This window comes from Dermacentor variabilis, chromosome 1 (assembly GCF_050947875.1).
Source record: "Dermacentor variabilis isolate Ectoservices chromosome 1, ASM5094787v1, whole genome shotgun sequence".
In the NCBI taxonomy this organism is placed as follows: Eukaryota; Metazoa; Arthropoda; class Arachnida; order Ixodida; family Ixodidae; genus Dermacentor; species Dermacentor variabilis.
In genome coordinates, this window is record NC_134568.1 from 74,611,439 (window position 1) to 74,635,787 (window position 24,349).

The window sequence follows — 24,349 nt, forward strand, 5'->3', positions numbered from 1 at the left end:
ATTAATTAGTCGATTTTGCATCTCAATTCTTTATGCAAGTATTGTCCGTTGCTTCGTGTAGACCAGCTCATGCACTAGAAATGTGATATCTGCCACAGGCAACTTCTAAAGATTTTTGAAAGTGTTTGCTGAAACACCCTATATACAGGAGCTGTATTTGTGTACCGAGGTCACGCTATTTGTGATAAGAGATTTTTTGCATGGTTAAAATGAGCACAGTATCTACCGTGCAGTGTGAAAATGCAGCATGTTCCCATCCATTAGATGATTAGCTGATTATAGTTGAACATGACAAAGATGTTGACTGTCTTTCGCTCAAGTGAAGACAGTAATGACACTCTGGATAGGAGAAGCCCTATGTTGTGACCACTACTGTTGGTAATCTCTAGTAGTGTGCACAACAGTTGTGAAGAATGCTGCAACCTTGACTACTGTCATTCAATATAGTGTTTCTTCATTCAAAATAGTCATTCAAAATAGTGTTTCTCTAAGTTCCAAGGAGGGAAGTGTGGGCCATTCATTCCTGTTAATAAATGTTTATTCTTTGCTGTACAAAATTTGTAGTCATGTTTGATTTATTGAGTTCAGTTCAAACTTGCAGGCATATCGTGGATCTGTGTGTAGTCATATTGTTAAAGAATTTCATGGCATAAAGAAAATGAGGCATTATGGTACCATTTTTTAGGAAAGAAAAAGGTACCCTTAAAGCACTCACTCATATTCACAGCTATGGAATAAGTGTGAGCGAGTGTGCCGAATGAGATTCAGGGGCAACATGTCACAGCAGCTGACAGTATATGGCTCTCAGCTGCTACTGTACACGAGTCAAGGGGAAAAAATATAAGTGGAGCCAAATGAGATGCATGTATTTTGTGCCGTTACTGTGCAGGGTGAGCAGTTGCACAGAGAGCCTGCAGAAATTGACACATTCCAAACACTTCAAAATTCTTTTTCAATAAAAACCATGTCTGAATAATCGCAGCAAGACTACACAAGCTCTTGCTGAAGTCAGAGAATAGTTCTTTTTCAATAGAAACCAAGTCTGAAGAATCGCAGCAAGACTACACGAGCTCTTGCTGAAGTCAGAGAATAGTTAATTTAGGGCAAACTATTAGCAGAATATGAGAGGAAGTGCTACCAACAAGTTAGTTTTGTCTTGGGCAAACTTTGTAAAATTATTTGCATGATGGGGTGTCTGGCTTTGAATGGGTCTTGACAATATGTGTGATTACTAGTCATTTCTGAGGCATGTAATTGTAGTGGAGCAAGACAAGGAAGTCCTTTTTACTGGTAATAATAAATGCACTTTTTGTTAAATTTTTAATGCAACCATTCTGGTTCTTAAGTTGTAGCAATTACTATATGTAGAAATATGCCTTTATTAATTCATTAGTGCACCATGATTCATAATAAAGAGTTTTGTGCCTTGTTTGTGTCTCGTTTTTTTAAGGCTTCAAGAGAGCAGCATATGCCTGCTGCTGTGCTCGAAGGCTGATAACTTATGCACTTAACTGTTGTGCAAGCTTTTTTGTGTTGCATACTAGGCCGAGATAGTGTAATGATTCTACTCCAATTCTTTTCATTTTCACGCTTTGTCAGTGGTTCGAGCTACTCTGCTGCATCATCACCAGGATCATCTGGTCGTGAGCGGTAGATGGCAAGAATTGTGCAAAAGGAATCATTCCATTGTATCGGCTCTGGTCACTGAAATAGGAGTAGCCAGTCAGGTGGTGCTTAGAAAGTCTTGTGTACTTAATCGCAGACAAGTCGTTTAATCGTCCATGATCACCTTGTTTGGCTTTGTCGACGGAGTAAATTTCTTGCAAGTTATGTTCTTGCAGCGAAACTCTGCTTTTCGCTGTAGGTGCATAGACATGCCATGCTTATTTTGAAGCTTTCTCTTTGAGGATCTTGTATTTAATTAAGGTTTGTTGTCACCTCTGCACATCTTATTCTTTGTTACTAAAATCACTGCCAAGAAACAGCACGGGCTAATTGTATGCCTAATGGTATAATCTGCATGAACATTTCAGCTTAATTAATACTGAGGCTTTCTTGAGTACCCTTACTTGGCATTGAAAGGTTGCAGTTTTCAGTGTTGCATAAGGTCATGTTGTGTTTAAATGCCGACACAAATGGTTTACTATGGCCTCACTGTTACCACAGTGAGTAAGAACTAATGCTTTGTGCAACTGCAGATGTACTCTTGCAAGGAAAATGCATATATTTAGCACAGTTAATTTGGCAAAGAAGGAAAAGGCTGGAAAGGCTCTACTCATGCCAATAGTATGAAATGGAATGCAAATTGCTTATGACTGGACACTCTCTCAGCCAGCTACTGTTAACCGTGGTGCATTAGACTTGGTACTGGGTGAAATCCAGCAGTTGGTGGAATCACGGAGTGGGAAGAGGCATGATGAATAAAAGGATGAGTACGCCAACCAAGAACTGAATAACATCGAGTGAAAATTAAAGGACGTCATGGCTCTCACTCAGGAGCCTTGCTCACAATTTTTTTTTCACTGAATTCAGTTCTTGGTTATCGTTCTTTCAGTAATCTTGATACTGGGCACAAAGGTTTACTTTGCTGACACTCTGGAGGAGATGCATACAAAAATATGTTCTCTATAGGGTGAGGAGTTTCTCAAAATGCAGTAAGACTTCACGGCTGCTTCATTCTTTGCTTTCCATAATGTCACGTTAAGTGGGGCCTAGTGTCCTCCACCAAAACATCAATTAGTTTTGCAAATCTTCAGTCTGTGCATGCTAAGGATTTCGTATCGCTTACTTCAGTAAAGAGTTTTGGCTTGCAGCTGAATCACGTTCAGAAAGGAAGCTGAATTCTGCTTTGAAGAAATTCTTTTTCACTGCACCACTATTTGTAAACTCCTGTCTTTGACACTAAATGAGCACATAGTGATGTATGAAGCATTTAAATGTACCTTCATGAACTACAATAATCACAGAGTGCTGGCCATTGTTTAGGAAGTGAGACCTTGTTTTATGTAGACCATTTATCAATATGAAGGCTGCAGAGAGGCCAGATAAGATGCAGGCAAGTGAGTGGTATGCCTGGTTCATAAATGCTGGTTGCTGGCATCATTGAGTATAGCATGGTAGGCTCTCAAGAGTGGAAAAATGCCTTATGCTGCCTTGCGCAGTATCTGTGTGGGGCCATGAATGGCCTTTAATGCTTATGAGAACTCTACAGCAGTTCCTGATTTTTATATATGCATGTGTGCATCTATGCAAAAACGCTATTAATAATCGCTCTGTATCAGCACTGCCTAATGTGCATGTATGAAGCGTAAATTTACATGCATGCATGTAAATGTGATTTTATGCGAGTTATCCAAAAGGCATTATATTAACTAATAAATGTTGGGGTTTGATAGCTCAGGTGGTTGAGTGTAACTTGCACATGAAAATACTTGCACTCACTATGGTCATGATATTAGTAGCCATTGCTCGGAGCACATTCCTCTACATAAAATTACTTTCAGCTAAGCTCACACGACAAATGTAATTAATTGATAGGAGTAGTACGAGTGATGAATATGAAAATTTTAACAAAGATAGAGTAGCTGTGTGCAACAGCATAGCTGTCATAGTCATTTAAAACTATGCTGTTTTGTGCATATGCACTTAGCCAAAGAAAGGTCAGGGCGGCTAGTTTGTATCGATGCCTTTTCGTGTTCGTGAGTAGTCAAAGTGGCACTTCGACCCAAACACGCGTGAACATAAAAATGCAACGCTACAAAATAGCAGTCCCGGTGTGACACTAATTTTGGATGTGGCATGCAAATCGTAGGACACAAACCAAAGTTAATCATATTTAAACTTTTTTTTTATTTGCCGTAGCAGTGGCTGAATGGCTTGTGGCTCAATGGCAATGATGTTCTGTTGCTAATTCCCCGGCTGTGGCAGCCGCATTGTAATAGGGCAGAATGTGAAACATTGGACGCATGTTAAGTAAAAATAATCTGGAGCCTCCACACTGGGTATCTCTCGTTGAGCCTGGGTTGCTTTGGGATGTTAACCTCTAGCAAATGTCACTGTTTTCGAAGCTATGAAGTTTGAGAAGTTGGCAGCTTTTAAAATGGTATTTGGCCACTGCTCAGTTGAATTTTTTTCTTTTATCATTATGCATTGTTAGCGAGGCCATGCTTTTGATCGAGAGTGCACTCTGCAGCACCACTATCTGAAGCTGATGTAAACACTGAAAAACAATCGTTTGGAGTAACTGATTCTTTTCAGAGGTATAGGTACTTTACATGATGGCAGTTCTATTTGCATGTAGCTTCGACATTTGTATTTGAGATTAGTTGTGTAGATAGCAAAGCAATGTTTGAGTAAATAGTTATGGGCTGGAGCTTAAAATGACACGTTCAAGTGCAACTCTTGTTGAGCGCTGTTTGTCATAGCTGCTAATGATCGGTTTCTTCATGGGGATTGATGTCTTAAAGCAACACTGGGCCTGTGAGAGATGTCCTGGTGGAGGAGTTTTGACCACCTGGGGTTTTCTGACATGCGTGCCGATTTCTCTAGTAGAGTTTTTGCTGCCACAGCTGTAAATTGATACCATGACCTCATTCTTAGTAGCAAAATATCATAGCTGCAGAGTCACTGTGATGCATATAGCTGTTCATGCTGCCTGCACAGCATTGCTGAGCTGCAGTGCTTTGTGTGTTGGTGTGCAGACTTAACTGCTATGACTCAATAAGCAACAGTAAGCTGCCACACGAGATGCAACTTGTGTGATGGACCTCTTTGTTGTATCTTTTTCGTGAGCTGCATGTGCCACCAGCAAATTATGCTTAGTTGTTTACAAATACTCTAAATTCCTTCACTTTTGCAAAGGGACAGCGTTCAAAATTTTCAGGGAAGACATGTGGACACTATCCTGAAAAACTCAAAATTTATTTTGCCGGCCAGTACTGTGAGCTGTAGGCCTTTCCCCCTAAAACATGGCACATTCAATTTCCTTTGCTGTGCAAATCTTGCATGACGAACAAGTGTGATTGAAGTGCTTTATAGAAGGCTAAAGATAGACTGCGGTGTTTTCAAAAAGACATTATAAATATGCAAAGGTGCATTTGTGGCCCAAGTGAGCCGTAAAAAAACCCAAAACTGCCATGTTGAGTAGCTGCGAATATACCTTAAGTTTCCAATCCGTGAACAATTGGGACCATACCATTTCAGGATTTTGCAGTATTTAAAATTCAAGATTAAAAAAAAAAATGTTGGTAATGATATCATACTCACTGGTCCTGTGTCGGGCTTACAATTACTAACTGCAGATTACAGAGTTCGGAAACATGAATAATGTGCATAGCTTTAGATTTTTGTGCTCCATGGTATTGTGGGAAGCACGTGTGCTTTGGAGACTTGGTGTGCTTTGCTGGCTTCCCACAATGCAAGTCTCCAGGCCAAGCTCTGTATGCAGTTTAGTTGATTCATGATGATTTCACTGTCCGCTAGATCGGCTGTAATTTGTACACTGCATCAAATTGATGTATTCTAGTTAGTGGGTGCATCGCCATGTGAGCAACATACAGTGAATATGGAAGGAGACAGTGCATTCTTGTGCACTGTATCCTTCTTGTGAGGGTCAAGTGCAGCATGTGTGCTAATTTCGCCTGTTGTGATAAAAAAAGTGGCCTGTGGTTTTCATGACTGCTTTGTTTTGCTATCTTTTAGTGCACTTTATCGTGATACAACATAGCACAATAATTGCCATTAGCTTGAGTTAGATGCGTGTTTAGAAGCACAACATAGGCATTTGATTTTTTTTGTACATTGGAGTAATTCTCTTTCATGCAGTTTTTTTTTTATTTCCTTTTGTAATACATTAGTAGATATAGTCCTTAGACCAAGTGACTAGCCTTTCATCAGTAATGGCCAGTTGAAGCCATGTTCTTATGTAGCATCTCTCATGGTGGTCTTGCAGCGGGTGTGGCACGTGAAGTGGACAGTTCGGGCCATCTCTTTCTTGGAGCTCTAGGTGCCATTGATATGGCGCCCAAGGATGACAATATCTGCGATGACGATGCGGACGAGGTGGCTTCTACCATCAGTGAACTGTCTGGCCTCTCGGACCTCTCAGACCTAGCTGGGGCTGAATGGAAGCCCACCAGTGAAGGTGGGTGGGCCTCTCACTCTCACTTGCATGCACTGTGAAAGGAGGTTGGGGTTGCAACTTTACACTGATGGTTATTGGTTTTGAAGCATCACTGCCCGAAGTGCCAAGTTATGCCAACAAATGTGCTAAAAACATTTAAATCTTAGTCTGAAACCTTTTAAGTGCCAAGTTATTCTGAAAAGGAATGCAAAAATTCCGAATTTAAAATTGTTGTATTGTGAAATGTACTCACTGGCAACATTTCGAAGGTTTACCCTGCCAGATATTCCACTAGAATCAGTACAGTGAGCCCCGCAGGGGCGTCTTCGTCAGCAGGCGTTTGGTCTGTTGCAACACCACGTACCCGAGCACACGAGGATTGGACCCTCCCACGTGTAGCTGTGCGTGGCTTAGCCGTGTCTGGGGAAAGGGGGATCCTGGGGGTTGAGCCGATGCCGGGTGTTTGGACCTTTAAGGCCCCCCAGTGGAGGCAACACACCTCTTTGGCCTCTGCTTCACGTAGACGGCACCCCCGGACTGAACCACCCGGGGGAAATCGGTAGTCTCCTCTTCCTGTCTCTCTCTCCTCGAACCTTCGTCTTTACCTCTCACTTTATATCTTTCCTGTCTTCTTCTCTCTTCCATTTACTTCCTTTCTCCACGGCGGCAAGGGTTAACCTTGTATGGACATCCTACCTTGGGTACACCATATTGGGTTATAGTGATGGCGTACGGTTGGCATCGTGCAGGCTTGTACACAAGCTCTACCGCGTCCCCTCGTTGGGCTCCATGGTGGGCGGTCGGCGCTGTTGCCGAAGATAAACATTTTCCTATGGCAGTACAAGCCTCTGTTGTTTATGATTGGCGTCTGAAGAGATGACGCACCGAAGTACCATTCCAATTTTCCTTTCGAAGCAACGCTCCATCTTTCCCCAAGTACTATGTAGTCCACAGCGAAACCAATATGCCAGTAAGAAAGCTATCTCCATTCCTTGTAGGCAAATGCCTGAAAGATAAAATCGGACCGACATACAAAGCCTCCAAAATGTCTAGCGGGGACATCCTCCTAGAACTGAATGATAAAGATCAAGCAGAGAAGCTATCTGTACTTACCAGTATTGGCGACACGACAGTGACAGTTTCAGCTCACCGAACACTTAAAACAAGCAGGGGAGTAATATCTGAAGAAGACTTTATTGGCTTAAGCGATGAGGAACTGCTGGAAGGTTTCCAAGAACAAAATGTTACTAAGGTACAAAGAATAGTAATCCGCAGAAACGACCAAGAAATCTCCACAAAACATGTTATACTTTGGAACAAGCGTAATGCCTACTTCCCTCAATGTAGGTTATGTTAAAGTCAGTGTGAGACCATATATCCCGAACCCCAGACGATGTTTCAAGTGCCAAAGGTTTGGACATGCTTCACATGCATGCCGAGGACAAACAACTTGTGCTAAATGCAGCTCGAACGATCACCAATCTGAGAATTGCACCTCTTCACACCATATTGTGTTAGTGGCAAAGGAGACCATCAAGCCTACTCGCAGTCTTGCCCATGCTGGAAAAAGGAAAAGGAAATCATTTTACTAACTGTAAAAGAAAAACTTTCGTTCTTTGAAGCCAGAAAGCAGTTATCATATCTTCCGCGACGCAGTTATGCCGATGTGACGAAGGTGGGGGCATCGTCACAGAGGCATGAGGAGTCCTGCGAGCCCACGCACAGTGGTCCCGTAGTGACGCCTCCCGCCCCCGTGGTGGAAGCAGCCAGTGCTGCTCCATCATCTTCGCAGTCCCTGCAGACACCAGTCCCGCAGGGCCCTAAAATCAAACGAACCCCAAGGCCCGAGACACGTGTCTCGGCGCCAAACTCTCGGTCCTCCAGCGCCTCCGAGAGAGCGATGGAGGTCGACACTAAAACCCCGGTGTCATTGACACCGAAGGACAAGCGCTCTCTCGAGCGCCGTAATAGGGACAAAATCCCAATAACAACTCAAAATAAGAAAGCGATAACCTAAAGGTTATCGCTAATTTCTCTTAGCCTTTTTAAATCCATGTCACCTAACACCTCACCTCTTAATTTTTCTGTAGTGCCATTTCTTATCTTTCAATTTTAAGCTGGCTTTTATGATCCATTGGAATTGTAGAGGGCTTTTACACAACTTAGGTGACATCAAAGACATGTTAAGTAATTTCTCTCCTGTGGCCCTGTTTTTACAGGAAACAAACCTAGGCGAAAAACACAAAAACTTTTTAAAAGGTTTCACTGTTGTACGGCGCGACCGTACTCAGGCGAACCGGCTGTCAGGTGGTGTAGCCATTGTTCTGCCAGGTGGTATAGCAGCCAGAGAAGTTCCCATTAACACTCATATAGAAGCCGTTGCTGTCACCGTTCTAGCTCACAAAACCATCACCATTTGTTCAATGTACGTTCCACCACATTCACATTTTACCGTAAGAGATCCAGAGATAATTTTAGACCAGCTACCTGAACCATTTTTAATAGGCGGTGATTTTAATTCACATAACACGTTATGGGGTAGTAAAACTGACACCAGGGGCCAAACACTTGAAGATTTTATTCTAACAAACGACATATGCCTTTTAAACACTGGTGCGTCAACTTACTATTGCCCAAGCACAGGAGCTATGAGTTGCCTAGATCTGTCACTGTGCTCTCCATCTCTTTTTGGCGATTTTCAGTGGAGTATTATCGAGAACCCCTATGGTAGTGACCATATGCCTGCTATCATTAAAAGAACATCACCTTTTCCTACCATTACCACTGAGGACACCCAGGTAGAAACTCCATCTAGCAGACTGGCCTCTCTTTACTGAGAAAAGCCACTCTAGATAACATATCAGATGAGTTAACCATAGATGATATGAATGAGAAGATTACCGCCTGCATACTCGCTGCAGCAGTACAGACAATCCCACACTCCTCTGGCTTTTAAGAAAAAACCTGAAACCCTGGTGGACGAAGGAATGTACACAAACAAAAAAAGAAAACAAAGCATGGGGTATCTTTCGGCGATACCCAACACAACCTACTCTCTTTCAAAAAAGCAAAAGCGAAAGCCAGGTACACACGCAGGCAAGCCGAAAGATAGTCCTGGAAAAATTATGCCCCGTCTATAAATAGCTCAATAACACCCAAACGAATGTGGGATCACGTTCGTAAGTTTAGAGGCGACTACGCTTCTTACACTATCCCCATACTATCACCTCCAGGCGCGCAAACAAATATAGAAGAACAAGCGGACATATTAGGGCAACACTTCCATGATATATCAAGCTCGGTAAACTATTCAGCTGCATTTCTAAAACATAAGCAATTAGCAGAAAAACTAAAGCTTCCGACCACAGGAAGTTCAGAAAGACTGTATAATGCCGCTTTAACACTACCGGAAATCAATAGAGTACTCACAACTGACAAAAAAACAGCACCTGGTCCTGACCGAGTACATTATGCGATGCTCGCTCATCTATCTCCTAATGCAGTTGAAACCTTGCTTTGTTTCTTTAATAAAATCTGGGAAATGGGAAAAATGCCGAAAGAGTGGAAGAAAGCCATTATTATCCCTTTCTTGAAAGCTGGAAAACCCACAACAGCAACCAGCTATAGACCCATAGCACTCACAAGTTGTCTTGCAAAGTCCTATGAAGCCATCATCAACATAAGATTGACATATGTCCTTGAAACAGAGAACAGGCTAGATAACCATCAGTGTGGATACAAGAAAGGTTGCTCCACAACAGATCACCTAGTCCGGCTAGAAGACAAGATATGTGTGGCCTTTCTACACAAACAATATTGCCTCACTGTTTTCTTTGATTTAGAAAAGGCGTATGACACAACATGGAGGTTTGGTATCTTAAGGGACTTAGCAGATTTAGGAATCCGAGGTAGAATGCTCAAATGTCTAGCCGATTTCATGTCGGACTGAACATTCCAGGTGCGTTTAGGAATGGCGCTGTCACGTGTATTCATCCAGGAAAATGGTGTGCCACAAGGATGCGTAGTAAGCACTACATTGTTTGTGGTGAAAATGAACTCGGTCAATAAGGTAATTCCATCCTCTGTAATGCATTCATTATATGTGGATGATCTACAAATTGTGTGTCGTGCATCCAACCTGACATCCTGCGAACGGCAAATTCAAATGACATTAAACTAACACAGCGTCTGAAAATGGTTTTCGTTTCTCAAATGAAAAAACTATTAGTGTTGTCTTTACACAAAAGAGGCCTACAACCAGATCCCACCCTTAAGCTACAAGAAGCCACACTACCAGTAAAACAAGAACACAAGTTTCTGGGTGTTCTGTTTGATAAAAAGTTGAACTTTCTCGCTCACATAAAGAGCCTTAAAATAAAAGCGAACAATGCACTTAACGTCCTCAAAGTCCTGTCCCGGAAGTGCTGGGGCTCTGACCGTGTATGTCTGCTACGCATCTACCGTACTTTGGTGCGCAGCATATTAGATTATGGTAGCATCATATACAGTTCAGCCAGACAGTCTTACGTCCGTCGACTTGATCCAGTTGACAAGACTGGCAAGTGGCGCTTACAGAACATCGCCTGTCTAGAGTTTGTATGTTAACTGTAATGAACCTCCTCTACAGCAGCGCAGAGTGCTAACTTTTTCTTACGTACTCTTACGTGCGCTTACACTATACAAACAAACCAAACATGATTAAGCCGCTTGTCCTACGATATGAGGAATACAGTCAACGACCGAATTTTCGGACGCCCAAATTTTCGGACATGCCTGATATTTCGGACGTCTTCGCGGCACCGCCACGAGCCCCATAGAATCAATGTATAAGGACATCTGAAGTTTCGGACGCTCGAACCGCCCGCCGCCCAATTTTCCGGACTTTTTGACGCGACGGAAGGTCCTTTGGCTCCTCGCGCAGCGCTCTTGCGAAGGAAATCGACTTGCAGCCGTAGCATATCACCGCTTTGAACCACAACTAGCCGAATCTAGCCGTCACACACCAATTTGGTCTGGCCACGCTGGCTATGTTTATCGCCGCACTTCCGCCTCCGGCGGAGTTTCCGGAGCGGCGCCATTTCGTTTGTTTACGCCGGCCACGTTTTGGCTAGCGTGGTGTGTGGTTGTGCTGTGCAATCGTGCTCTGCGACGCTAGGCCTAGGTGCTTCGACGCTCGTCAGCGAGCTCCACTGTTCGCAACTTGAGGATTTCGCTGGCCTTGGATGGCCCCCACTACGTCTTCGTCGTCCTCGCCGATGGCACCGAAGCGCGGAAAGCAGTACCGTCGGTTAACGATGGAGAAGAAAACTGCCATTATTAAGCAAGTCGTGAGCGGCCGATCCCAGGCTGGCGTGAGCAAGGAGTTCGGCGCCCATGGACGACGTGATCAACGACCTCCGCTCTGCTGGAGTTTCCATACCTACGGAAATAACTTTCGAACAGTTTGTCGACGCTGACAACGAGCTCGACTTCTGCGCAGAACTGACTGACGAGGAAATAGTCCGTCAGGTTGTGAGGGATTCAGAAGTCTCCGATGTTGAAAATGAGGAGCCAATGCCTGCGCCGACTACAAGCGCCGAGTTGACGCGTGCACTGTTGACTCTTTCATCGTTGTACAGTGCTGACATGACCCTTGCTCAGATCAAGGCGAATATGATCGCATGCAACTGGAACGCCGTCCAAACAACAATCAACAAGTTCTTTAAGCCACTGCAGCAATAACACTGGCTGCCCGACGATGCAATGTACATAATAAACCGGCAGTCGGCTGCATACACAGTTTTTGAACGCCTCTTTTTATAGCCACTTCACTGATGCTTTGGCAGGGTTTTGGAAGCCTGGTACTTCGCCCTTTACCTCAAGATCCGATAAAAAAAGAAAAAGTGCGTTTTTTTGCATGCATTCGTTTTTTCAGACTGCCTGAATTTTCGGACGTTTTTACGTTCCCTAGAGGGTCCGAAAAATCGGTCGTTGACTGTATATTCAGGATTATAACATTCATCGCGAAGTCCTTCAGGTTGCGAGAAAACCACAGCGTTTGCCCCCGTGGCACGATTTCGCACCATTATGTGATTGGACATTGACACATTTAAAGAAGAAAGACACCCCACACGAACACATTATACAAGAATTCCGCTTTTTACAGGACAAATATTAAAATTACACGGAATTTTACACTGATGGCTCTAAAGCAAAAAAACACGTGGGTGTGGGGGCCGTAACAGAACATTGGGAAAGAAGTATTCGTTCGCCACAGCACGCCTCTGTCTACACAGCTGAAGTCTGTGCATTATGGATTGTGGTTAAAAAGGTCATTGCTGAAAAACACGAAAACACAATCATATACACTGATTCATTAACCACACTGAAGGCTCTACACGCGAAATCCGAATGTGAACCCCTGATAGGGGATATTTTAAACATGGTAACATTAAACAAATACGGCCGGTCAATTAGGTTTTGCTGGGTACCAAGCCATGTCGGTATACCAGGAAATGAAGCAGCGGTTAGGTGTGTATCAATGGCAGCGCGCAAATACATAACAAACACGGTGCTTCCATATATAGTATCCGTGCCATTAGAAAGGCCTTAACGTCAAAGTGGTGACACGAATGGGACCATTGTACAGAAAACAAGCTACATCTTATTAAACCTATAATCGGCGAGTGGAAATCATGCAGTCACCAGCAACGGTTCTACGAGGTGATCTTGTGTCGACTTCGAATTGGACACACACATTTCACGCACAATTTCCTCCTGCGAAAAGAAAACCCGCCAACCTGCAAAAAATGCCTTGAACCTCTTACAGTCATACATATCCTAATAACATGTCCACACATCGACACACTGAGACGGAGGTTTTTACACAGCCTATACAATTTGCACACTCCATTACACCCTGCCCTATTACTAGCAGATGACCCCCTAGTGCCATTTGCTAACCTGTTCAACTTTTTAGAAAAAACTGGTGATTTACACCAACTATAATGTAATACAGGTTTACCTACTCTAAAGTTGCATTTCATTTTGTCTTGTGTCTGGCACAGCATGGGCCTTAGTTGCCTTTGTGCCATTAAACCCAAACTAACCAACCAACCATCAGTACAGTGAGAGTGCAAAACCAGCAGCACGGAAAAATGGTTGGTTGCAGTGAATACTTGTGCACTTCAAGTAATGCCACACTTTCAGTCATGAGACCATGGAAGCCATCCTCTTTGAGGTTGCATTTAGTGAAATATTGAATGAAATAGTCTTGCAGATTGTCTTCCTGCAAACATTGCACATACTCAGATTTCTTCTGGACCCCCTTTGAATGCTGTGGCTATACACTACGCAGACACTTCTTTGGTTTCCTCTCTAGAAGAAACACTTTTGAAGCAGAAGACATACAGATGATAATGCCCAAGTTTGATGTTGTGGAGCAGTTTTAGGATTCGTTCGCATTGCTCGGAGTATCAAGAAATGCAAGGTAAATGTGCCAAGTTCGGCTTGTTCATGACACTCGTGATGGTAAATTTTTAGGTGCTGGGGGGTAAGGGGAAGAATCTGCCATAGTTGCTTAGTGGCTTTGGTGTTGCGCTGCTAAGCACAAGGTCGCGGGATCAAATACCAGCCACCGCGGTCGCATTTCAATGGAGGTGAAATACAAAAACACCCATGTGCTTAGATTAGGTGCACCTTAAAGAACTCCAGGTGGTAAAAATTACTCCAGAACCCCCCACTATGACTTCCCTCATAATCAGATCGTGGTTTTGGCATGTAAAACCCCATAATTATTAATTTTGGCAAAAGAAAGCATTGAGAAAATGACATTAAAAAAATTGCACATCTGGAAGCAAATTTTTTGCAGATTCTAAATATAGCATTAGGGTAATAATTTCACAATTTGTGTTTGAAAATAATAAATAACAAGAACCAGGCTCCGTCCATGTAGTAACTTCGTCCACTGCAGCATCATATCAAAACTATCATCGAAGTCGTTGATATCAGAGTCACTGTATGTCTCTATAGCACTGAAAACACTGCCATCACTGTCAATGCTTTCAGTCACTGTCCATGCGTTCATCCAGAAGCAAATTATCTTCGGAGCTTGATTACTCAATCAAATGAAAGCTACGCTTCCGCGACGGGTGCTGCAGCAGGCGACTGCATGCCACCATTATTAATATCTCAGCTGGATGAATGGAGTCTGTAGGCCCTCCATCGGGGGGGAGGGCCTGAGAGGGAAATTGCCAAAGTGTTAAAATGGATTGGATGACCCCAACCTGTTACCGGCGCTTAGAAAAAGCACCCAACACATGAACAAGACAGATTCATCCACGGCACTTCTTGTGAAAAAAAAATTGTAACCAAGTAAGGCAGGGTACTTGGCACCTAAAGGGTTAATCAGAGGCAAAAGAATGATTGCGCGTGGTGTGATTTACATTGATTCCACTCAGGTATTCGATCTTTCTCTGATTTGGTGATTGTGGGCACAAGGCACATGCTGTGGTTTTGTGAGCGCAGCAGGTTTCAGAGTTGCCCGATTTATGTTTACTAGCAGCAAACCAACTTACTTGTGCTTATGACTGTACAGAGAACTCTCATGGTGTGGATGCAGGACCAATGGGCTGGGTACAACGCCAGATGAGCGTAGGCGCAGACCCGCGTGCTCTTTTGGAACGCCTGCTGCCAGACGGAGCAGTGATCCCCCCCAGTCTTGATCGGCTTACCCTGTGGAAAGTGCTGATCAGCATGCTAAGTGAGGAGGAGCCTCCCCGACGCACGAAGCTGGCGCATGTTAACACCCTGGATGATGTGGTCCACCTGCTGCGAACCTGCCAGCGAGTCCTTGTGCTCACTGGTGCAGGCGTGAGTAGTCTGACAGAAGTTTTGGTGTTGTACTAATGTAGGCAGTGAGCTGACATGTTCTGGAAATGGCATTTTTGCACAGTTTGCACTGTGATAATCAACTTAAGGGAGGAGGCTACCCTGGAGACCGAACTTTTTTATTTTTTAAGATATCCAGATGAAACTTTCAGGGTACGTTCACACCACCGAACTATGAGGAATTGCATAGTTTCATGAAGATATGTTTATTAGTTCCAGAGTTATTGAGGTCCAACTAGGTGATTCATGTATATGCCTGAGGAAGAGCTTGGAGAAATGCCAGGACATCGTAGGAAGCTGAAATTCACTGTGATGATCCCTTGATAGATATCCCAGGGGGCTAAAGAGCCCTTTTCTTTAATTTCCCCTCCAAAAATTTTTAAGACAACTTTGAATTTGATGTAGCCAGTAATGCCCACATTCATCAAAAATTAATTGCTTATTATAAATTAACTGCACCAGCTTTCAAAAAAAGAAGCCTGTTACCCCCTGGCAAAGTCATTCAGGAACAGAATAAAAAAAACGGCATACAAATCTGAAGAGTGGTTCTTGAGGTATCGCCTTCCCCAGCACCACTACTAGCGAAAAAATCCATTCCGAGAAAACAGGCCTTAAAGTTGAACACATGTGTTTTTTTTTTATTAGAAAGCTCCTGCGGAGCTTCTAATCAGCTCTTGTGGCTCCAGGCACACTCAGTGTGTCGGATTTTCGACTGGCAACGGCCGAAAGCACAGTTCCACCGCTGAAAAGCGTCTACGCAGTCGGCACTCGCTGCGGGAGATCGGAAGTTCGATGCTCGTACAAGACGCATATCGCGCTCCTGTGCACCGAACATCTGCACTGTCTTGGGCTTTGCCGGCATCGCGTGCAGTGAAGAACTAGCGAAAAAAGAAAAGCTGAACAAATAATCTAAAAGATAGCGCAAGGCGATGAGCAGCGCGCAAGCTCATGTTGAGGCGTACAGAGCAAGGGGCAACAACGACGCGAGCGCGGCATCAAAGGGCGCAGCCGCCGCTGCCCGCGCAGCAGACAATGGCAGGCGCGCTTTAGCCCGCGAGATTTGAGCAGCCGCCGCTGCCCGCGCAGCAGCCAATGGCAGGCGTGCTTTAGCCCGCGAGATTTGAACGCGCTGCTCCGGCCAATCAGCGCTCCGCATCACATCGCGGGAAAACGCCCATAGCGCCTCAACCGCGCCAACGATGCCATTTTGCAAGGCGGCAAAATAGAGACAACGAATCCACAGTCAAAACGACACCAAGATGGCGCGGCCAGGCCGCATGGGCCGGGAATGGCGCGCCCGCGAAGTTTGACTTCATTTCGGCATTTGCGCTTGTTTTTTGGGCCGCGGTGGCCTCAAAAGTAGCGTTATTTTTGGTACTTTACGGTTGAATTAGGTGCTGATAATTACAGAACAAGTAGTTTATGAGACATACAACCCAAAAATATGGTTTTTCAAAAATCGTCTTTTTCGCTATTTTTCAGTTTTTCAAGGGCCACGTCACCCCTTAATACAGTTGATCCTGGATATATCAAACTCAAAGGAATCCCAAAATAGTTTGCTATATGAATAATTGGAAATACAACATATGCCTATCGGAAGTTTTATCTAATACCTCTGACACACGGACAAAACTAAAGTCCCTTGCAGTAAACTCCTTTTGTTACTCTGAAGGACCCTTTGCAGAAAGGAGTTGCGCCTATGACACATGGCACCGCACTAACTTCCTTAGGGGGTTCCTCAGATGAACGCTGCAAGAAAAATAGCGCCAATTGTTAAAGCAGCAAGAGAGAAAATATTTTTAAAAAGCTGCGTATTTGGATTACATTTAGCTACTGTAGAACCCCCCAAAATTTTTTTGTTGTTGATGGCTTATAATGTGCATATTAGTTTACTGTAAAAACCTGCGTATAAAACGAACCCGCACATACAGTCGAACCGCGCTACAACGAAAGTCGCGGGACGCGCGAAAAATTTCGTTGTGACGAAATCTGACCCAAAACACTGTCAGATTTGACTGCACATTCAAAACGTCATTCATTTCCGAAAAAAGTCGGTCATATTTGTTTGCCTCCGTCCTTTGGTCATCATTGCCGTGGTGCGATGTTCGCACTCGGTCAGCAGCTGCATTGCGAAGTCGTCATCGTGGGCGCCAGTGAAATTACGAATGACGTCAAAAGCGTCCATTACATCCAGTGCACGAGGCGGGGCCGATGCATCTTGTTTGCCGCACAGCACTTTCGCAACGATGTCGTGTCGGGCCTTGAAGCGGGTCAGCCAACCTGTGCTTGCCTTAAAATCGTTGATGCCGAGCATACGAGCATAGTTAAGTGCATTTTGCTGCAGCACGCTTCCGCTGATTGGCATTTTCTTGGCACGCATGTCGAGGAACCATTTAAACAACTCCTTTTCAAGATCCTCGTGTGCAGCTTGAGTCAACTTCTTCGGTTTGGCGGACACCCTTGCAGAAAGAGCACTGGTGATAGCGTATTTCGACTTAAAAATTGTCGACGGTGTGCTGTTGGAGATGCCGAACTCTGCTGCAATGTCTTCTTTCTTTCTGCCACTCGAAGCCTCGCTGATGATTTGCACCTTCACCTCCAAGGAAAGAATGTTCCGCTTTGTCGCCATGCTGGCAAGCATGCACAAGCACAAACGAAAATCTGCATCGCCGCGTTGCGCCAGCGATCGCGTGACCTAGGATGGATACGGATTGGCTGTGGCTCCCGTTTGGCAAAGTGGGCCTTCGCCTTGTCGCAAGGTGGCTAGACACATCGTCATCACCACCAAACAATGGTGCCCGTCTATGAGTCTGTTTATCGGCGACGGTGCAGTGGGCGCACGTTTTCGGTGAACCTAAGCGGCATGGATATACGAAAAATTGCAGATGATTGGGCCTATGTTTATTTTATCGCAAAACAAATTTTAAAGCCCAGCTCAACCGAGCGAAAATTTCGTTGAAGCGAAAACAAGCCCGAAAAATTGTTTGTTGTGGCGAGAACTTTTTGCGTTGACTTCTATGGCTAGCTGACGAAGAATTGGAAATATTTCGTTGAAGTGAAAATTTCGTTGAAGCAGCGTTCGTTGTAGCGGGTTCGACTGTAGTACGAGGTGAAATCTTTGGGATGCGAAATAAAAAAAAAAAGTTTAATCCGAGTAAGGAAAACTCGACGAAAACATTTATTTAAATTGCACCCCGCACTTCAATCGCTGTCTTCCTCAGCTGTGCCCTCTTTTGTCGGACATATTTTCCCAGAGGTACTCATCCTCTGTGCCATCGAGCGCGTTCGAGATGCCGCACTTCTTGAATGCGCGATGCACAACGTCCTGTGGTATGCTGTCCCATGCGTCCACAATCCACTTGCATAGCGTGGCTGGCGAAGCCCGCTTCAGCCGTCCGGTCGGCGTCACCGCAGGCTCACCTGAGAGCATCCAATCTGCGTAACACCGCTTGACTGCATCCTTGAACAGCTTGTTCACGCAAACGTCTAAAGGCTGCAGCTGAGACGTCATCCCACCCGGGATCACGACGAGTTCAGTGCCGGATTCGCGCAACAGCCTATTCACTGAGTCAGCCAAGTGGCCAGGAAATGCGTCCAGCACGAGGATGGACGGGAACGACAACAGTGCGCCGGGCCGCCTACACCAAACGGACTTTATCCAGTCAAGCACAAGATTCTCGTTCATCCAGCCTTTCTCATAGCATCTCATGACCACGTTTTCGGTCAGCTCCTCACCTTTAGGCACTGTCTTGCGCTTGAAGATGACATAGGGTGGCAGCTTGCGTCCATCTGCCGTGCATGACAACATCACGGTATCTTGCGTTTTCTCGTTGCCAGTGGACCGGACGTAAACTTGTTTAGAGCCCTTTTTGTGCACGGTGAGGGGTGATGGCATGTCCAGATAAACCGGTGTTTGGTCAGCATTGCCTATTTGCCCTAGCTGGAAGTTCTTGGACCTGCGCAGCGAAATAATGTGGTGCTGGAAAGCCACAAGCAGCTTTTCGAATGATTCGGGCAGCTTTTGCGAAATCAAAGTTCAGCTGCGTAAGGAAAATCCAGCACGGCAGATGTAGCGATAAATGCAGTGCTTGCTCGCTTTGAAGGCGGAGCTCGGTAGCCCTTTTTCTCTTGCAAGCTCCTTAGCTTTTGCCTGCATAAGCTCCACGCTCATAGCTAGATGCGCGGCTCGTTGTTGGCGTACGAACTCCGTCAGGGCGAGTTCGATTTCCGGGAATGTCCCACTCTCCGGGCCACGAAAGCTTCTTCGTGTTCCGCTGCATGTGGAAAGGGCTTCCTTCTGTTGACGCCACTTGCGAATGCTTCCCTTGTCAATGCCAAACTGCCTCCCGGCCGCACTGTTGCCGATGTCCTGTGCGGTTAAAATAACCTTTCTCTTGAAAGCAGCCGAGTACTGTTTTCGTGGTCCGGACACCATGGTCATTCAATGCAGAGTAAAAAAGATGCACTTCGCGAAGCGTGGTTTGCACGTGTGCTGCCAAGGTGCGCACTCAACAATAAAGAAACAATGCTGTAGTCATGCAGCAAGAACGAAACTGAGCCGTAGCCATGCAGCAGTAAGGAAGTCAAGCCATAGCCACGCAGCGACAACGAAACCAAAACTTCTAGCCCAAATTTCTGTCTTAAATTTTTGTTCGGATCCGCATATAGTACGAGGCGAAAATTTGGGACGCTAATAATAGGGAAAAAAACTTGTATTATGCGTGGGTTTTTACAGTATTTTATTTGCATTTTTGTGCTCTCAGCAGCAATTTAAATTGGTCCAGCAAGTATGTACAGTCGGTGTTTTGCTATGCTACAGTGTACTAGAATAATTCTGGTGCTGGCCACGTTTCTGTTGTCCTTTTTCACGTCTTTGTTGTCCCTTCTTTCGTGCGTGCAGGCGTAACACATTTTATTCAATGTGTTATTTGTACAATTGTGATTGCTGACAGAACTGCGCATTTGCATCATGGCTCAGCGAAACACTAGCGATGAAGCAAGAGTTGAAGTCGCTCTCGGATTTCTTGAAGATGCGATAAATGCAGCCAAGGTGAAAGTGGAAAACATCAGATGTCCACTCATCATGAGCATACCTCATGTTGACTGCTTTGGCAGTGTCCCCTCGAGCCGCCAACCGCAGAAGGTGGGCCTATGTGCACAGCGAACGATGGTTTCACAATGCTAATACATCAAAAACGACGCAGGAAAGGACACTGCCGGAATTCAACATGGCGGAAATAGCGACGTGATGCTAGCGTTCGAAAGTATAGCTAGAGTAAATCTTCACTGTTCAACAAATCGCATTACCGCTAAAAATGAAAAGACTTTCGCAAGGTAAAAAAAAATACTTACGGGGCACCTTAGTTGTGTGGCAGGTTTACTTCTATTGACGAGTTGTGCACGCTTTGTGCGAGAGTAACTCCTTTTCCGCTCGAAAAGTAGATCCTTTCCCACAAAGGAACTTTGCCTTAAGGGAGATACTCCTTTATCGTGCGTCCCTGCGCTTGAATGCCTTTCCAGTAGATGTCCCCTTACCTAAAGGACTTTAGAGTGCCTGTGTGTTGGGCATAAAACCTCTGCACGTCTCGCAGTGAAAAGCATAAACCTACCAATTTCCTTCTGCAAGGCTGTGTCAAATGTACAAAAGTTTACTTATTTTTGTACATGAATATCGGAAGTCGCATGCTCTGTGGTATAATCTTTGAACTTTTATATACTGATTGCAATGCTAACTGTAAAAGCCTGTGTTGCCTGGCCGTTAGACTATGGTGCGCCCCAGACATGTTGAAATGCCTTTGGCACATTTCTATTAAGGATAAGGCAGAAATGGAGCAGCGCAGTAGCAAACAACCCTGTAAGGATATGTTCCATACCGTCATCAGTGCACTTCTACAGCTAATTGCGCATGAACGTGCCTGGCTGCGTGCTGTTTGCATGGCTAATTGTCACGTGTCAGCAATGAGTTAATCATGAGTTAATCGCGGCAGTGGGCAGTGGAGTGCCGTAAAGGTTCGTTTGAATAAAGCATGATTAGTACCTGTACTGCAACATTAATTCTTATCGCATTTACTTTTTTGGTAATTTGGGTTTCCAAGCCCTGCAGAGTATGTTAGTAGTTTACATTGAAGTTTCTCGTAAATCCGTCGTGCAATATAAGTAGTATTTTTATAGGCATAATTTATGTTAGGATTTTATGACGCCCGCATTTTAAGATGCTTTTTCGCAGTCCCGAGAAAGTCGTATAATCGGGGTTCCACTGTACTTATTCCGAGCGCCGGCCAACTGCGGTTTAACGAGGTCTCACTGTATCCGAGTTTGATGTATCTGGAATCGACTGTAATTAAACTACTGTAGGACAAGATCCTCACCCAAAAGCTCTTTATTGCACCTATCATGACTATTGTGCATGCTGTTTACTTTAGCTAAATCTCTCTCTCTCTCTCTTTGCTACAGGTTTCGGTTTCCTGTGGAATTCCTGACTTTCGCTCACGAAATGGAATTTATGCACGCTTGAGCAAAGATTTCCCAGCGCTTCCAGATCCCCAGGCTATGTTTGATATTCACTATTTTCGCAAGGACCCAAGACCTTTCTTCAAGTTTGCCAAGGTAAACCTCATAGCCTGTTATATGTATTTTTATTCCAGAAAAGCATGTCATCTTTTAGTGGATCTTTTAGCGGAGGTGCTCATTATGTTTGTGATTGCCTAAACATTAAAATAATGTGCTAGAAAGAGTGTTTAAAGATGTTTATTTCTTATGGTTTAATCACCATTTGAAAGTGAGGTTAGCTTGGGACATTACTTTATGTAATTTGAAACAAACATCCATAATGTGGTGTTTACCAGCATTTTAAGAGATGTAGAATGTAACTAGTTGCACTTTGATCTTTACACCTTGACGCTTCACTCCTGTATCATTTTTCTTACTTGTGTGTATCTACTTTTGTATTGCCTGCTTACTGCATGGTACTTTCATGTTGTCATACTACAATCGAACCCGACTCTATCAAACTCGCTTATATCGAATTATCTTCTATATCGAACAGTTTCTTAGCACGGTATAGTTACAATGAGTATATATCGCAAAAATTATGCTTACATCGAACAAAAGTAGCAGTGACTCCCGATATATCGAACGTCAAGCGGCACAAAACTGCTCCCAGAAATTGGCTTTCCCTCATAGCAGCAGGGAAACCTGCCGACTAGGGGTGTGCGAATATTCAAAAAATTGAAATATTATCAACTTTTATATTTTTAATATTCGTATTCAATTGGAAAACAAGGTATACGGAAATTATTGAATATTCGATTGAATACGAATATTCGAAACAAATCGAATATATTGCAGGCTGTGAGGGAGCAAACATGGTTCTTGACGTTTATTTCTATCTTGTAGGGTTCTCACACCCATGCTCTTGGGACAAAGGAACGACAACACAGTAGTGCAAACAATCACAAGGGCATTTATTGCACCTTTCATAGAGCAATGCCTGCTGGCCGAGTTGCTATCCACAAAACATGCCGATGGGCGCGCGACCAATCTAGGAAGTCCGACTCACCGCGACCGGATAGCAAGTGAATATGTTCGCCCCATGCTGGATCCCAACGCCTGGTCTTTCGTGTGTACGGTCACGCTAACGGTGGCACGTTCGAAGGCGGCCACGTGAGACGGTCTCGCAGAAGCATGGGTCGGCGCATGCGCGGCACGGCACGTCCGCACTGCTTGCTGTCTCGAACCCAAGAGCGCAAGCGCCTTGTCTTTCGGCGCCCAAGTAACCCCGCCTGTCGGCGGCGTTAGCAGCGCAACACTCGCGCCATCTCTCGTACTGCGCCTCAACCACTCCGACCGCCGCGGGCGCCAGGCCACGCGGCGAAGCCGGATTACAGGAGACGCGCCGTGCGGGAAAAACATATCAGAGGACGCGCGAGAGTCACGCATCCCCACAATCTAATATAAGAAAATGTGTCTGATTTTGTGGTTAACTTTGCGATAATTTCCTGCTGCTGGCGAAATTTCGCCTGCAAAACAAGCTTAGCCACTGGACGTACAAGCTGTGCAGAAAAGCCAGCCTCTCAGTAGCAAGGGGCGCACAGGTTTTCAAACAACGAAGGAGCACTTTTGTGCAGGTTCCACCTTTGAGTCCTGAGCTTATTGATTGACCGCAAATGTGATGAGTGGCGGCTGGTATAGGGTCAAATGGTTCCGAGTTTACGGGAAATTGATGCGGTATAATAAGGCACAGGTTGACGAGAACAGACAACTAGTGGAAATTACTCAATTTTTCAAACCTAACATGAGCCAAATATACAATCTTTTAGTATAAAGACTAACTAGGTTAATTGTTTTGCTAATACAGTTGAATCCCGCTATAACGAAATTCACGGTGCACGAAAAAAAATTCGTTCTCGCGGAACTTCGTTATCGCAAAAATTTGACGTGAAACGCAGAAAGAATTGCCCAAGCAGCAGCAAAGGCGTTTAATGCCAAAAATCTGTAAGCTTGGTTTGCTTACGCTTCACGGCGAGCAACGCCGTCACGCGATTTTCGCACTCGGTCAGCAAACCCATTGCAACATCGTCGTCTCGGACAGCAACGAAATTCCTGACTTGTTCCTGATCCACGACTTGTTGTTCGCCTTGTACTGCACAGGTAGGCTACGAGTTCCCTTAAAACAGCGCGGCTTGGCACTTTTGCCTATGACTAACGGCGGACGCTTGTCCGAGCCATCCATGTTTGTGCAAAGCAGCACTGTGATGCGTTTTTTGCTGTGTTTGCCGCCGTGACAGCGCTGCCCCTTGAAGTCGAGCGTCCTAGCCGGCAACATCTCGTAGAATAGCCCGGTCTCGTCGGCGTTGTAAATGTCTGCAGGCGCGAAGTTGCTTAAAATTCCGGCCATGTTACTCGCCTTCCAAGCAGCTGCTCCGTCCACGTCTGCTGACATTGACTCGCCGCACAACACTTTTCCAACGATGTTATGGCGGGCCTTGAAACGGTTTAGCCAGCCAATGCTGGCTTTAAAATCATCAATGCCAAGTAGGCATGCATAGTTCAAGGCTTTCTGCTGGACGATGCTTCCGGACAGGGGGACGTTGCTGGCTCGTGCTTCCACAAACCACGCATGCACTGCTTTGTCCAACTCTTCATGGAGGGGCCGCGTCACCTTTTTGTGCTTCGAGGATGTGCCTGAAGCAAGTGCCATTCTCACGCTGTCCTTATTGCCTAGAATCGTTGACAGCGAACTTGCAGGAATTCCGAAGTCTTCAGCAATTGCCGCTTTCTTCCTTCCGCTTTCTGCTTGGGCGATTATTTGAGCTTTTTGCTCAAGGGAAAGAGTTTTGCGTTTTTTCACTTGCGTTGCCA

General features: G+C 44.8%; 1 protein-coding gene across 3 annotated transcripts in view; it reads left to right on the forward strand.

Moving 5' to 3' along the window:
• The window catches only part of Sirt1 (Sirtuin 1), a 77,890-nt gene that overhangs the window by 4,200 nt on the left and 49,341 nt on the right, over window positions 1–24,349 (forward strand). For 2 of the 3 annotated variants that reach the window (XM_075689995.1, XM_075690001.1), the window contains exons 3-5: window positions 5,951–6,142; window positions 14,697–14,971; window positions 21,443–21,595. In XM_075689995.1, the coding sequence (XP_075546110.1) occupies window positions 5,951–6,142; window positions 14,697–14,971; window positions 21,443–21,595 (620 nt within the window). The remainder of the gene's footprint in view (window positions 1–5,950; window positions 6,143–14,696; window positions 14,972–21,442; window positions 21,596–24,349) is intronic. The other variant, XM_075690009.1, reaches the window with a different exon arrangement.